The sequence below is a fragment of the Ceratotherium simum genome, chromosome 16 (genome assembly GCF_057802395.1).
Source record: "Ceratotherium simum simum isolate JZ-2026a chromosome 16, ASM5780239v1, whole genome shotgun sequence".
NCBI lineage: Eukaryota > Metazoa > Chordata > Mammalia > Perissodactyla > Rhinocerotidae > Ceratotherium > Ceratotherium simum.
This window is the reverse complement of record NC_141915.1, coordinates 61192662-61206428: the sequence shown is the minus strand read 5'-3', so window position 1 is coordinate 61206428 and position 13767 is coordinate 61192662. Positions and strand designations below refer to the sequence as shown.

General features: G+C 60.4%; 1 protein-coding gene across 2 annotated transcripts; it reads left to right on the top strand.

Annotated features, from left to right (window-relative positions):
* The first annotated feature begins 214 nt into the window (after positions 1–214).
* Positions 215–11916, top strand: FAAP100 (FA core complex associated protein 100). Of its 2 annotated transcripts, XM_014789356.2 has the most exons (10): positions 215–460; positions 665–783; positions 1634–2604; positions 4259–4415; positions 5317–6089; positions 6200–6336; positions 7359–7475; positions 10261–10347; positions 10745–10881; positions 11283–11916. In XM_014789356.2, the coding sequence occupies exons 1-9, from the start codon at positions 296–298 to the stop codon at positions 10874–10876; spliced, it is 2658 nt and encodes an 885-aa protein (XP_014644842.2). In that variant the 5' UTR covers positions 215–295; the 3' UTR covers positions 10877–10881; positions 11283–11916. The 2 variants fall into 2 exon arrangements, with proteins under 2 accessions (XP_014644842.2, XP_087297899.1); XM_087441773.1 differs by lacking the exon at positions 665–783 and having other exon boundaries at positions 333–460.
* Positions 11917–13767: the final 1851 nt, after the last annotated feature.

Below are 13767 nucleotides of genomic sequence, written 5' to 3'. Positions count from 1 at the left end.
TAGGGCAGGCCCTTAGTTTCCCGCGTTTAGCTTTAAACACGTTGGCCCTTTGCTAACCGCTCTGTGTCCACTAGCTTTACCGCGGCGGCTTGGGCTCCAGCCGAGACGCCACGACCGGGAGCACGTCCGCGCCGCGCCGCTTTACGGCGGAGGCCGCGGCGCGACGTGGGCGGCCGTGAAGCGCCGCCGCCCCGCCCCCGGCGTCAGCGCCCCGAGGCGCAGCGGCCTCCGAGCGGCCTCCCCGCGGCCGGGACTCCCCGCCCGTCTTGCGCTCCCTGAGCCGCGGGCGCGCACGATGGTCGGCCTCACGCCGCGTGTCGACTACCTGGCGGGCTTCTGCTGCCCGCTCGGGGGCCTGGCGGCGGGCAAACCCCGCATGCTGTGCCTCGGGGCGGAAATCTTCCTGTCCACCGGGAGCGAGCTGGTTTATGTCTACGACCGGGAGCGGGGGCTGCTGACCGTGAGCACTGGGCCCGGGCAGGGAGAGGGCGGGGGTGCCCAGGTTCGGGGAGTGGAGGGGCGTGGGCCTGGGCGAGGGAGGTGCCGGGTTCCGGGCGGTGGGGTGGGGGGGCCGGGCTCCGGCTTCCTTCCGAGGGGCTGGCGCATTGAGGAGTTTGTTTAAAACTAAAGACTCCGTGCTGTTTCCTGCCTCCCCGATGTCCAGGCAGTGTACAAGTTTCCGGGTCAAGTGTGGCACCTGGAGCTCCTGGCCCTTCGCAGGGCGCTTTATGTCCTGTGCGCCCGCAGGGGCATCTACTGCTTGTCGTTGGACCAGGCGAGTAGGTGAGGAGTGATCGTGGGTGGCACCAGTTTGGGCGAGGCCACATGGCCTCAGATGAACTCTCTGCTCTCTCTGATCCGTGGCCACCCTGCCCTGTCCTCCTCAAACACCACCCCTGCGACCTGTACGTTTTGCTTGCCCCTCGATTGGGTTCAGAGTGAACAGTCACCAGCCGGCCAGCATGGGACTCAGAGCCAGCTCTGAAGTCTTGGCTTGTCCCTGCCCACAGCACTTGCATTCTCTAACAGGCACCTGCTTGCAGAGAATCCTTAGTAAGTGGGGTTCGGGCAACTGAGTCTGCAGCTTGGAGGAGGATCCTGCCCCTTTGGCCTTGGTGGGTCCTATCCGGTCTGTCATGACACACCTTCGAGGTGGGTCTCTGGTTGGTAGTCATGGCAAAAACATCGTGAACCCAGAGTGGTTAGAGAAGCCCAGTATGGAGAAGCCGGACCCCTCCCAGGCACCAGTGTGGAGCCTACACGGGGGTGGCTGCTCACTACTAGCTTAAGACAGAAAGGGGTAGTGGGTGTGAATCACAGATGAGGCCTCGGGGGTCTGACGGTTTTGCACCAATGAGAATTTTCTGTCCGAACTCTGTTTCTGGAACCCTTGGTACATCATAGGTTACGTGTGTGTCCCTGGGTGACCAATGCCAAGCAGAGCAGTCCATGGGGCAAGTGGGAGGCGGTGTGGCAGGCCAGCTGCTCCCTGGTGAGCCTTCCCCATACCTGTGAGGGGCTGTGACGGTCACTGAGATCACTCTCTGAAGACCCCAGACCCAACGTGCTCTGTGGCAGGTTGTTGTGAAGTGTGTGTGAACATCGTGACCGACAGTTCCCTGTATTCTCACAGGTCTGTGAGCCAGGATGATGGAGATGACAAGGATGATGGGGATGACGGGGACAGTGAGGACAGTCAGGATGGTGAGCCGCCTTCCTCTGTGATCCCCGTGGATCCAGACGCCTGTGTCCTCCCTGATGCCACACTGTGCACTTTCACTGTGCTCGACGACGTGCTCATCACCCTGGCGCAGGGCCCCACCCAGTGGAAGATGCAGCTGTTTAAGTGTCCCTGTCCAGGGGAGGACCCCAGGCCCAGAGGCCAGATCGGTGAGGTGGAGTTATCCACCTGCATCCCCCCAGCTGGGAGCCCCAGGGAGCCCACAGCCCCCCATTTCCTCCCAGTACTGTGCTGTGTGTCACCGCAGGGCTCCAGAGTCCTACACAGCCACCTGCGGGGATCCGGGGGCTTCACGCTGGAGGAGACCCTCTTTGGGCTACTCTTTGGAGCTGACGCCTCCCTCCTGGAGTCACCCGTTATCCTCTGCGGTCTCCCCGATGGCCACCTTTGCTGTGTGGTCCTGAAGACCCTAGTCACCTCCAGGTTGGCCCCTGGTGACCCGAAGGCCCTTGTCAAGATCCTCCATCACCTGGAGGAGCCTGTTGTCTTCATTGGGGCCTTGAGGACAGAGCTGCTGGCTGAGGACGTGGAGGAGTCACACTCTGACTGCCTGGTGGCACTTGGTCACCATGGCCGGACACTGGTCATGAAGGCCAGCTGGGATGAGGCTGGAAATCTGGTGCCAGTGCTGCGGGAATACTGCCTCCCGGGGCCTGTGCTCTGTGCAGCCTGTGGCAGGGGCAGCTGCATGTACCACAGCACCCCCTCAGACCTCTGTGTGGTGGACCTGGCTTGGAGAGGCACTCCCTGGGACCCCACACAGCCGGATGGCAGCCCAGGAGGCCTGCCCTCTCTGCTGTGTCCAACCACCTTGAATGTATGCAGCGTTGTCACCCTGTCTGTGTCACCTAGGGCACCTGAAGGTACGAGCCACTGTTTAAACCTGAAAAACCAAAGCCTCAGGGTGGGTGGGACCTCCCCTTTGGCATCCTTCTCCCCTGTGAACTGCCTCGTCGTCTTCTCCTTGCCTCGTTCTTGTCTTCCATAAAGCTGATGGGGTAGGCCTATTCTCACCTGCTGTAGCCTCATGGTCGACACTTCCTGTTTGGGGGTCAGGGAGTGCCTGGTTGTGTGTGTTCTTCGTGGGTTTAGGGGCAGGAGGTGTGCCGCCCTGCCTGGGTGGGGTCTGACCTGGGTGACCCAGGGCAAGAGCGTGTCTCTCCGTGACCAGGTCTTACGTGGAGGGTACTCTAGGGGAAATTCAACTTGGTTTAGGTCAAGCCTTACATTTCTTCCAAAGACAAGAAAACACCTGCTCCGCTTATGCTTACCTGTGGCTGCTGCCGAGCCCACCCTGCCCTGAGGGTGGGCGGCACCGGGGAGCTCCCGGTGTTTGTTTTCCCCAGACAGAGCCTCTGGAGAGCATTTTGGCTGTGCTTGCCCAGTATTGGGGGAAGAAGGTAGAGCCACCTTCCCCCCAGCGCATATTCTCGTTAAGACAGCCCTTGAGAGGCCGGCCGGGTGGTGCAAGCGGTTAAGTGCGCGCGCTCCGCTGCGGCGGCCCGGGGTTCGCAGGTTTGGATCCCGGGCACGCACCAATGCACCGCTTGTTAAGCCATGCTGTGGTGGCGTCCCATATAAAGTGGAGGAAGATGGGCACAGATGTTAGCCCGGGGCCAGTCTTCCTGAGCAAACAAAGAGGAGGATTGGCAGGTGTTAGCACAGGGCTGATCTCCTCACAAAATAAATAAATTAAATAAATAAATAAATAAATAAAAGACAGCCCTTGAGTGCGTCATAAGGCCTGCTGTGGACCATACTCAACATAAAAGGAATGCCTCAAAGAGGAAAGGCCACTGTTTCTCCCACAGGGAAGGAGGACTGCATGTGGCAGGGAAGGGAAGAGCACGGAGATCTCACCTGGGTGTGTGTCCTTCAGCTGAGGGAGGGGCCTGCCTGTCAGCTGCTCCACCTCAGAGCGGGGCTCAGGGCCTCAGCACTGTTGGGCTTGGGCGACAAGCAAGAGATCAAGTCTGTTTCCTCGAGAGCTGCCTGGTAGCCCAGGAGCTGGAGAGGAAGCAGAATGATGCTAGAGAGACAGAGGCTTTCAGAAAGGCCCCAGTGAGAGCAGCGGGAGGGCAAGGGGCCTGCCCCGCACTCACTTGTTTTTGGAAACGTCTGGGCAACTTTGCTCGTGGTCTGTTGAAGGTCAAGCATGCCCAGCTGATGTGGTGGCCCACATAGGTCCTTGTTTGGCCCCTTTTAGTCCTGTCCACATGAGATATGCCCAGACGCCACCAAGGTGCTGCTTCTGCTGTGCTGACATCCCTTCCCAGGGAGGGCCCTCGGGAATATGTGTGTGAGATGAATGTGGGTAGTGGCTCTGCCCAGCCTCTGGCGCATGGCCAGGGCTCTTCAGGTCATCTCTTCAGGGATGTCTCCGAGGACCCTCTCTTCATCACTTGGGTACTGGCCTTCTGCCAACACTTGTCTCAGGTCCCGGGGGCACTGCTGGGTGTTCCCAGCAGCTTGCTCCTCTCCGCCTGTTGACCAGGCCCTATATGTGTCCATTTTCAGGTGGCGCTGAGCTCTTGGCCTTGTCTGCCAAAGGCCGCCTGATGACCTGCAGGCTAGACCTGAACTCTGAGACGCCTTGCCCCACCAGAGTGACTGCAGCAAACACTGGCCAAAAAATCAAGGAATTTCTCTCTGGAATTTTCACCGTCTCTGACAGGTGAGCAGCTGGGCTATGGCTTAGGCCGAGGCTGGTGCTGCGTCCTCAGGAGATGGCGTCCTGGGTGGTGGCATCCTGGGTAGTGGTCTTGGTCTGGACCAGGCCTGTTCCTTTGCTTCTGGCCCCCAGCAAGAACCCCAGACATTGCATTGCCTGGCAAAAGGCTGCACTAAAGGCCGGCTGCCTCGGAAGTTGAAAGGGACCTCCACCATCTTCTCTGACCATGCCACATTTTCCCTGGTAGGGGGCGTAGGGGGCCCTCCATGCTGACTCCTCAGCTCTCCCCCAGGACCCCCTCTTCTCAGAGGCCTTTGCGTCCCTGCCCTCAGTGAAGGCACCAGCAGCCCTGTCCTCTGATCCGTTGAGAGAGAAAGCGGCTCCTCTCACTGCCCTCACTTGCCCTGCCATGGCCCTGAGTGAGCGTCCATAGGCTCCAGACCTCTGCAGCTTAGGGCTGTTTCTGTAGCATCTGCCACTCTCCAGGCTGTCACGGTGGTGGAGCAGAGGAGCAAAGGGGCCAACTTGGAACATGGCGAGGAGCAGGGTGCCGTATCCAGCTCCCTGCGGGCACCACCTGGCCTACGTGGCCCTGACTAGGGTGGCAGGCTGCATGAGCCCGGTAGGCTAGGCCAGGCCCATGAGCACCGGCTGCACCAGCTCCATCCTCTGTCCTCCTGCTGCCCAAGAGGAGTGGTTGGGTCAGATGGCTGGGGACAGCTTCAACAGGGTTTGGCATAGACGGGACAAGGAGAGCTGCTTTCACGAGGCTGGGGCTTATTCCTCCCTTGGTGCTTGTCAAGGAGCCAAGTTCTTGTCCTTTCCCACCCTGGGCGTAGGGGACATCACACCCACCACTGTGGCTCCTTGCCCCTCCCTTGGGTGGCACGTGTGCTCTTTTCAGAGTGTCTTCTCTGAAGAAGGCTGTTGACCAGCGCAACAAGGCCCTGACGTGCCTCAATGAAGCCATGAACGTGAGCTGCGCCCTGCTGTCAACTGAGGAGGGCCCCAGGCCCATCTCCTGCACCACCACCACGTCCTGGAGCCGCCTGCAGCTGCAGGACATGCTGACAGCCACCTGCCTGCTGGAGAACAGCAGTGACTTCAGCCTGGACCAGGGCTGGGCCTTGTGCGTCCAGGTGCTCACCAGCTCCCGTGCCTCAGAGCTGGACTTGGCCAGCTCGGCGGTCACTTACACCATCCCCGTGGACCGACTCGGCCCTGGCAGTCGGTGGGAGGTGACACTGCCCCTGGGCCCTGGCGAGGACGGCGTGCTCGATCTGCCCGTGACTGTGTCGTGCACACTCTTCTACAGCCTCAGGGAGGTCGTGGGCGGGGCCCTCATCCCCTCAGACTCTTTCAACGACCCCTCTTTGGATGAGCACTCTCTTGATGTCCTGCCTGAGCAGGAGGGCATCTGCTTGCCCCTGAGCAAGCACACGGTGGACATGTTGCAGTGCCTGCGCTTCCCCAGCCTGGCCACACCCCACATGCAGGCCCCTGGCCCACTCAGCCCTGCCAGCGACCCCGTAGACACCTTCCTGGGAGCTTGCCTTGGGCCAGGCAGCGAGCTGGCAGGACCTGCGTCTCTGCAGGCCAAGTACCTGCCTCCGTCGGTGGCCGCCATCAAGATGTCAGTGGAGCTGCTGAGGGCCACCCTGGGGGACAGTCACTCAGGTTGGTGACGCTGACTGGCTTCCCTTTGGTCTTGAGGCCTGTGGATGTGGGGTTGTTCCTCCCTCTCCCAGGATCCACCCAAGCTCATGGCTGGCACCTCTTCCCTCCAGGTGTGTCCCTGTGCTGTGCCACCCTGCAGTGGCTCCTGGCCGAGAATGCTGCTGTGGACATCCTGAGGGCCCGAGCACTGTCCTCTGTACAGGGAGTGGCCCCAGATGGCACTGACGTCCACCTCATTGTCCGTGAGGCAAGCAGGGGGTCAGCTTTCCTGTCTGTGGGGAAAGCGGTGCTCAGAGGGGGTCTCTGGGCCATCAGCATCTCTGGGCTGCTTGAGAGGAATCAGATTCTCAGACCCATCCTCCAGAGGATTCCGATGCACACTGGAGGTGGAGGCACAGCTGTAATGGTGCAGCCTTTGCAGGGCCAGAGGCCGTGTCGGCCTCATATCTTAGGTCCCCGTGAGGAGCGGCCTGTCCAACACTCTCCACATGTGGGTTGCCACCCCGTGCACTGCTGGAACTCGTAGCTGGGTCTCCCAGTGCTGCTCCATGATGGTTTGTACCCCAGGAGCATCACCAACCGTCACCAGCCCGAGTCACTAACCCATAGACCACCAGGGGGCGCCAGGCCCATCCTGGAAGCTGCTTACATGGGCACCAGAGATGCTGGTCCTCCAGCCCCGCCCCCTCACCACACCTTCCTTCCCAAGACCCTCCTGGAGGTGGACCAGGGTCATGCCCAGCAGACCTGCACTTTCTAGAGTTGGAGGCTCTCGCAGAGTAGCCCAGGCAGCCAGGACACACGTCCCTGAGGGCAGTGGGTGGGGGCTGCCCATTGCACAGCCCTTTCAGGCCAGGCCAAGACCAGGCCAGCGTGTCTTGGTTGGGGCGTCCCTGGGCCTGATTCTGGGGCCTGGCGGTGGTGGAGGGGGTGGGCAGTAGTCACTTCATTCTGGAGTGAGTGCCATGGGTTGGGATACTGAGGGCATAGGGTTCTTCCTGGGCACACGTTTCCAAATGAGCAGATTCGCTGTTGGTTGACTGGCTGGTTCTTCAGGTAGGAATTAATGTTGGGGGAGATGACCCAGGTCCGAGAGCCCGTCTGTACCCAGCTTTGCCCACGTACAGGGTGTAGAGGGGCTGCACAGCCAGGGGGTTGGGGCCACCAGAGCCTCACGTGCTCCTTTTGGCTCAGAGGCTCTTGTAGGTCCAGCCACCCTTGTGCTGGGCAGGGCTGTGGACGGGCAGCGAGGCTCCTTGTTTGTTGCAGGTGGTGGTGACTGACCTGTGCCTGGCAGGGCCCATCCAGGCCATGGAGATCCAGGTGGAGAGCTCCTCTCTGGCCAACATGTGCAGGGCTCACCACGCTGTCATCGGGCGTATGCAGGTGTGTCAGCCCATCATGGGCCCCCTGGGGAAGTCTCTGCCGGGTGGTGGGGACATGGGACCGTGGTGGTCTGTGGTGGTCTGTGGCTGCCTGCCACAGGGGTTGCAGGACAATCCCTCCACCCACCTCTCCTCTCCCACGTGCACATGTCATGCAGGTGAGCTGTGGGCAGCTGGGAGGCATGTGGCAGAACTTTGCTGCTTATCCTCCAGTAACAGACGCTGTCTTTTGGGTGTGCCGTTGGCTCTTAATGCAGCCGTGAAGCCATGTGGCCGATAGGTGAAAGGAAAATGTTTCCATTTATTGCCTGCTGTGGTCAGCTGGAGCTTTCTGCACTTGCCTGGCCAAGCAAAGGCCCTGTGGAGAGGCTGTGCCCTTGGGTCACACGCCCTAGGCGCAGGTCCCAGGACAAAGTGTCTGCTTGTCTGAGCCTCCATGTCTTTGCCAAGAAAGCAGGAGTTGGTGGCCAACCATCACGCGGCCCTGGGGCCCTTCTGCCACTTGGCACAGGAGCAGGCTGCTGCAATGCCGTGCAGGGTGCTTGGGCCATGACTCCTGGACCTGAGAAGGTCCTTGTGTTCCAAGTGAAAATCTGTCAGTTGGTGTCCTTGGCAGGGCACAGCCCTGGCTTCAGGATTGGGTGGCCCGTCTCCTCCCACCTGTTCTGACTGTGGCACCCCGGGCTTCACAGAGGGATCTGCAGTGGCAGCTGTCAACCAGTTCTGATGATTTTTCTTTCTTTTTTTTTTTTGTGAGGAAGATCAGCCCTGAGCTAACATCCATGTTAATCCTCCTCTTTTTGCTGAGGAAGATGGGCTCTGAGCTAACATCTATTGCCAATCCTCCTCCTTTTTTTTTTTTCCCCCAGAGCCCCAGTAGATAGTTGTGTGTCATAGCTGCACATCCTTCTAGTTGCTGCATGTGGGACGCAGCCTCAGCATGGCTGGAGAAGCGGTGCGTCAGTGCGCGCCCGGGATCCGAACCCAGGCCGCCAGTAGGGGAGCGTGCGCACTTAACCACTAAGCCACTGGGCCGGCCCTGATGATTTTTCTTGAGTGTGGTCTCTGTATCAGCCTCACCTGGGAGCTCATTATCAGTGCTCATTCCCAGGCTCCACCCCATACCCTGAGAATCAGAGAACCTGCAAGCTGAGCTTTGACAAGGAGCTGAGGGCTGCTGTTCCAGACCCACTGGTGTGCCCAGGCGAGCACAGGAGCCAAGCTGCAGCCAGATGCTCTGCATCAGACCAGGCAGGCACCAGTCGACAGCCCCGATGGCCATGTCACGCAGCACTGTGACCCCACTGTGACCGTGATGACCACTCACACAGTGCCATGAGTTACTATGGCTCTTTTGAGCTTGTGACCCAGCACTGTGACCGTGATCCTGCTGGGACCCTGATGATCAGTGCTGTGATGGGCCCGCTTTGCCACATGGCTTCATGCCTGGCTCAGGAATCTAGTCATGAACACTTGGAGCCGTCCAGATGGCCTTTAGGGCAGTGGTGCCACCTGTCAAGGCTCTGCCCCCTGGGGACACCCAGTCCCCGGAATGGTTCCCATTCCCTGTCAAGAGCAGAGCTCTAGGACCTGCATTTCTCTGCCCCAGAGAGGAGCCAAACAGATCATCAGCATCCTCTTGCGGGGCCTGACGTGTGCAGGGCCATCTGCAGACTGTGCCAAGTGTGGCGGCCAAGAGGTGGATGGTTAGCATGAAGCTGGGGGAGGAAGCGTGCTGACTGGACTTCCAGCAAGAAGTAGGGGCGTTAGTGTTCTGGTGCTGCCATGACAAGGTACCACAGATGGGGTGCGAAAAGAGGAAAGCAGTGCTGGAGGCTGGAAGTCCGAGATCGAGGTGCTGGCAGGCTTGGTTCCTCTGTGGCCTCACTCCATGGCGTGCAGACAGCTGTCACCTCCCTGTGTCCTCACGTGGTCATCCTTTTGTGCATGTCTGTGACCTGATCCCTTCTTATAAGGATACCAGTCAGATTGGATCAGGGCCCGCCCACACGACCTCACCTTGGCTTGATCATGGAAAAGACTTTGTCTGCAAAGACAGTCATGTGTTGAGGTAGTGGGAGTAGGGCTTCCACCTGTGAATGCTTGTGGTCAGAGTTCAGCTCCTAATAGTGCTGTAGACGCTCCCCTGATGGGAGTCCACGTGGGCTACAGACCTGTCTGTACTTCGTCAGCTGACACCGAGCTCTGTTGCGGGAGTTTCTGTGAGAACGGCATTCATCACCTGGCTGCGCGGAGTTGTCAGGACCCTGCCAGATGTGCAGCGTCTGCTGCGGGCTGGCCCCTCCTGCTGCCCCTTGGGGTGTCGGGATCTCTTCTCAGTGCTTCGCCTCAGAAGCCAACAGGTGCCTCACTGCCCAGACCCATCTGGGAGCTTGGATCTGAGCCCTGGGAGCCGCTGGGCTTCCTCCAGAAAGCAGGGCGTGGAGCAGCCCCTGAGTGGGCCGCGGAGTGAAGGTGCAAACGGTGCAAGTCAGGGCCATGGAGACAGGGCAGGAGGAGCAGGGACCCAGGCCTGAAGCCAAGGATGGGAGAAGGGGTGGCTCTGTGGGGACAAGGGGGTCGGGCAGCAAAGGGGAAAGAACTGAAAGTTACTTTCAAGTAAGTAGCCGTCAGGTCAGGCCCTGCCGCTGGAGCAGGAACAGCGGAGATGATGCAGCGGGGGGCAAGGAGATGGAGGGGAGGGGCGGGGCTGCCTGGCTCTGAGGAGTGGAGGACAGGTGGTGGGAAGCGCTCTCTCCAGTGACCTGTCCCTTGTGTCCCCCCAGAGGATGGTCATGGAGCAGGCTGCCCAGGGCTCCAGCCCGCCTGACCTCCGTGTGCAGTGTCTCCGCCAGATCCAGGCCAACCACGAGGTGAGGCCCCTCGGTGGTCCCATCCCCTGAACCTCCCACCGCTGGCCGGGCTCCTCTGGGGACACACGCAGGCGCTCTTCACAGCCAGGTTGGGCTGTGGGCTTGGCTCCCCTTATGGGAGCTGGGGGGCAGGGTAGGCGCAGTGGCTTCTGTCTGCCCTGTTCCTCCTACCTGCTCCACCTTGGCTAGGACCCTCGTCTCCCCTCAGCCCAGCCAGCTTTCTTGCCAGCCAGGCTGCATGTTCCACGTTGTAAGGTCACAGATGAGTGTTCTTCCTGGACCAACGACCACATCCCAAGTAGGATGTGTGCATGGTGGGCATCCCTCAGAGGGACCCAATGCCATGCCCAGCAGGAAGGTGGGGGCCTGAGCCATTGCTGCTCACCTCCACCCGCAGATGCTGCTGCGGGAGGTGCATACCCTGCGTGACCGGCTGTGCATGGAGGACGAAGCCCGCTCCCGCACCACCGCTGAGAGGCTCCTGCAGGTGTACAGGCAGCTTCGCAGCCCCAGCCTCCTCCTGCTGTGACGCAGGTGGGCCCCGCCCCTCCTCCGGGTCTGTCCACACTTCCAGCCCCTCTGACCACTCACAGTGCCTTTGTGGTTTTATGGAGAAAAACCCAGAATACGAGAGGCTACTTCTTGCTCACAACCCACGAGGCACATATTGGCCTCGTTATAGGCAGGGAAAGTCGGGGGACGGGATGAGGTTGGCTATTGCACAGCAGAACACAGGGTACCTGGCCCCTGAATGGCCGCTTGGCTGCCCTCACGGGTGGGTGTGATTGGAGAAAGTGGAGCGTGTAGTGAGTCGTTGAGGGCAGCCAAAGTGGTATCTGAGCCCTCTGGGCACCAGGTCTGCCCTCACTCATCCTTGTCCTCCTTCCCCAGTTCCTATCCTCCATCCACATCGGTCCTTTCCCTTACTCTAACAGCTGCCCATGGCCTCCGCATGCAACCTGGTCACTGCTGGGCAGTCTCCCACCCAGAGCATTGGGCTGGATCAGCGACATCCCCTCCGCTTGGAAGTCAGGCCCAGGATACAGAGTCTGGACCCCACAGCAGGAGCATCATTGCCCGAGCGGCCTGCAGAGGCCATGCGGAAACAGGGTTTCTGGGGCTGGGGCCTGGGGCCGGTTTGTATGTGTTCCCACCTCTCCACCTAGAGACCTGTGCTGCCCTTCCTGGCGGCACCCCCGTCCACCCACGGAACCTCTCATCTGGCTCTGGGTGCCTTGGCCTGCCTCTCCGGAGGGCACACACTGCAACTGAAGCACAAAGAGTGGGGGCAGGGAGCGGCTCCTGGAAGTGCCCAGTGGCCTCTGGGGGCCTATGGCCAGAACACTCAACAGCTAGGTGCCTCCAGCTGCACCGGACACCCAGCACTGCGTTGTTTTCAGGTCTCTCAGGGTGGGCGCAGCCCCCAGCTGCCCCCCTCAACCTGGGCAGTAGCCCGCTTGCCTCCGGTGCTGGTGTTCTTTGCATTTCGGGAGGTGACAGTGCTCTTTCTGTGTGCATGCGGCATCCCACTGTGAGGCGCCCCCACCTGACATTGACCCTTTGTGTTGAGCTGCCTCGTCCTGCACTGGTTTTTTACCCCTCCCCCTCTATTAGGTGGCACTTTTGACCTGCATTCCTGGCTGCCCCCCCACTCCATGTCGCTTGGATGAGCCCTGCACGGGCTTCTCCGTGGCCCTGGGGCCAGTAGGGAGCCCCTAGCACTGGGGTGAAGCCCACAAATGAAGTGGTCCCTGCAGCGCCCATCTAGCCAATCAGGGCATGAGGGTCCCTCCCAGGGGACCGAGGCCACCTCCTGGTTGCCCTCTATAGAGGGAGAGGGGCTGGTGCAGGCTGTGAGTCAGAGGCTGAGAAAGGGGGTGGTCACCACATGGACCCTGTGCTGGAGAGTTCTCCGGGGATGAGGGAGGGCAGAGAGGGAGGCCCCCAGTATTGCCCTTGTTCCTGTGTTTGCTGGGAGCAGCTGTGACAGCTTCCTTCAAGCAGGTGGGCTCACCTGGGGCCTCTGCTGGCTTAGGGTGGTCCTCACACAGCCTGGAGGGGGGCTCCAACCCAGCCTGTCCCAGGGAGGGCCCGCACCCCGTTAGCAGCCTTGTCCGCAGCTGTTTCTGAGGCTCATCCTCATGTCACATCTCTGAGTGCCACGGGAAGGATGGAATGGCCAGGCCAGCCCACAGGGGCCCTGGAACAGACCCATCCTTTATGAATGGGCAGAGGACGGCACTTGCATGCCTCAGAGAAGGATGACATGTCCTTGCCCCAGGTCCCCCACTCACCAGCACAGGCGGCAGGGAGCCCAAAGCTGACCTGCAGAGCTTACCTACCCAGACCCGAGCCAGCTGCCACTAGATCATGGGAGCTGGAGGAGACTGGTAAGGACACCACCTGCCCCTCTGCCATGCCCCCTACCAGGGTCTTGGCCCAGAGCAGTGATGCCATCCACCTCCGTGAGCCTCAGCTGTGCAGGGGCAGCGGGCAGCAATGTGGTGTGTGGAAGAGCGGCACTGGACTGGCTCCCCAGGCACTGGGGGCCTGCTGGGCCACCCCACTCCCCACTGTGCAGCTCCTGACACAGGTGTGATGGCCCAACAGCTAAGACAGCGCTCCTGGCCGGCCTGCACCTCTGCTGGTTCATTCTTGAGGATGACCCTCTTGGGGCGTTGGCGCTGGTCTGTTTGAAAAAATGAGTGCCTTTGAGGTACTGAGCAGGGGCAGTGGTAAGAAGGGCCGCTCCCCCTGCCTGCTGGCCGGAGGCCCGAGTGATGTGGGCACAGTGACAGCCATTCAAGGCAAACCGTAACACGTTAAGGATGTACACCATAGTCTCCAGAAAAGGAGAAAAACCATGAACACCTAAAAAGCCAAGAGTAGGTAAAATGGTATAATAAAAAAAAACTTGATAAATCTAAGAGGGGGCAGAAAGGAGGGATGGAAGACAAACAGAAGAGAAGCTGCAGGAAGACAAACAGGAGAGAAGCTGCAGGATGACAGACCTGAACCCAGCTGTGATGCTTCACTCGGCCACCTGCAAGAACCCACCTGGACATCCACAGACAAAGGGGCAGGGTGGAGGCCTCAGGCCACACAGCCAAGGGAAGGCGACAGGTCCCCGGAGAGCTTCTAGGGGAGCTGCCTGGACCACAACCAAGACCCAGGAGCCCTCACCTGCTTGGGTGCTCTACTGAGTGCCCCCCCGCAGCCACTCAGAGTGCAGCCTTGCTGTAGCAGGATGGGCATCATGCTGGACACTGGGCGCCCCTTTGCTGATCCCTGCTGTGTGTGAGGCCCTGGGCTGGCCTCCACGGGACATCTACACTGAGCTCTCTGTGCCCTGCATATAGCTCCCACCTGCCTCAGCCTCAGGGTGTCTCCTCTCTCCAGTCCTGGCCTTTATTCCCCATC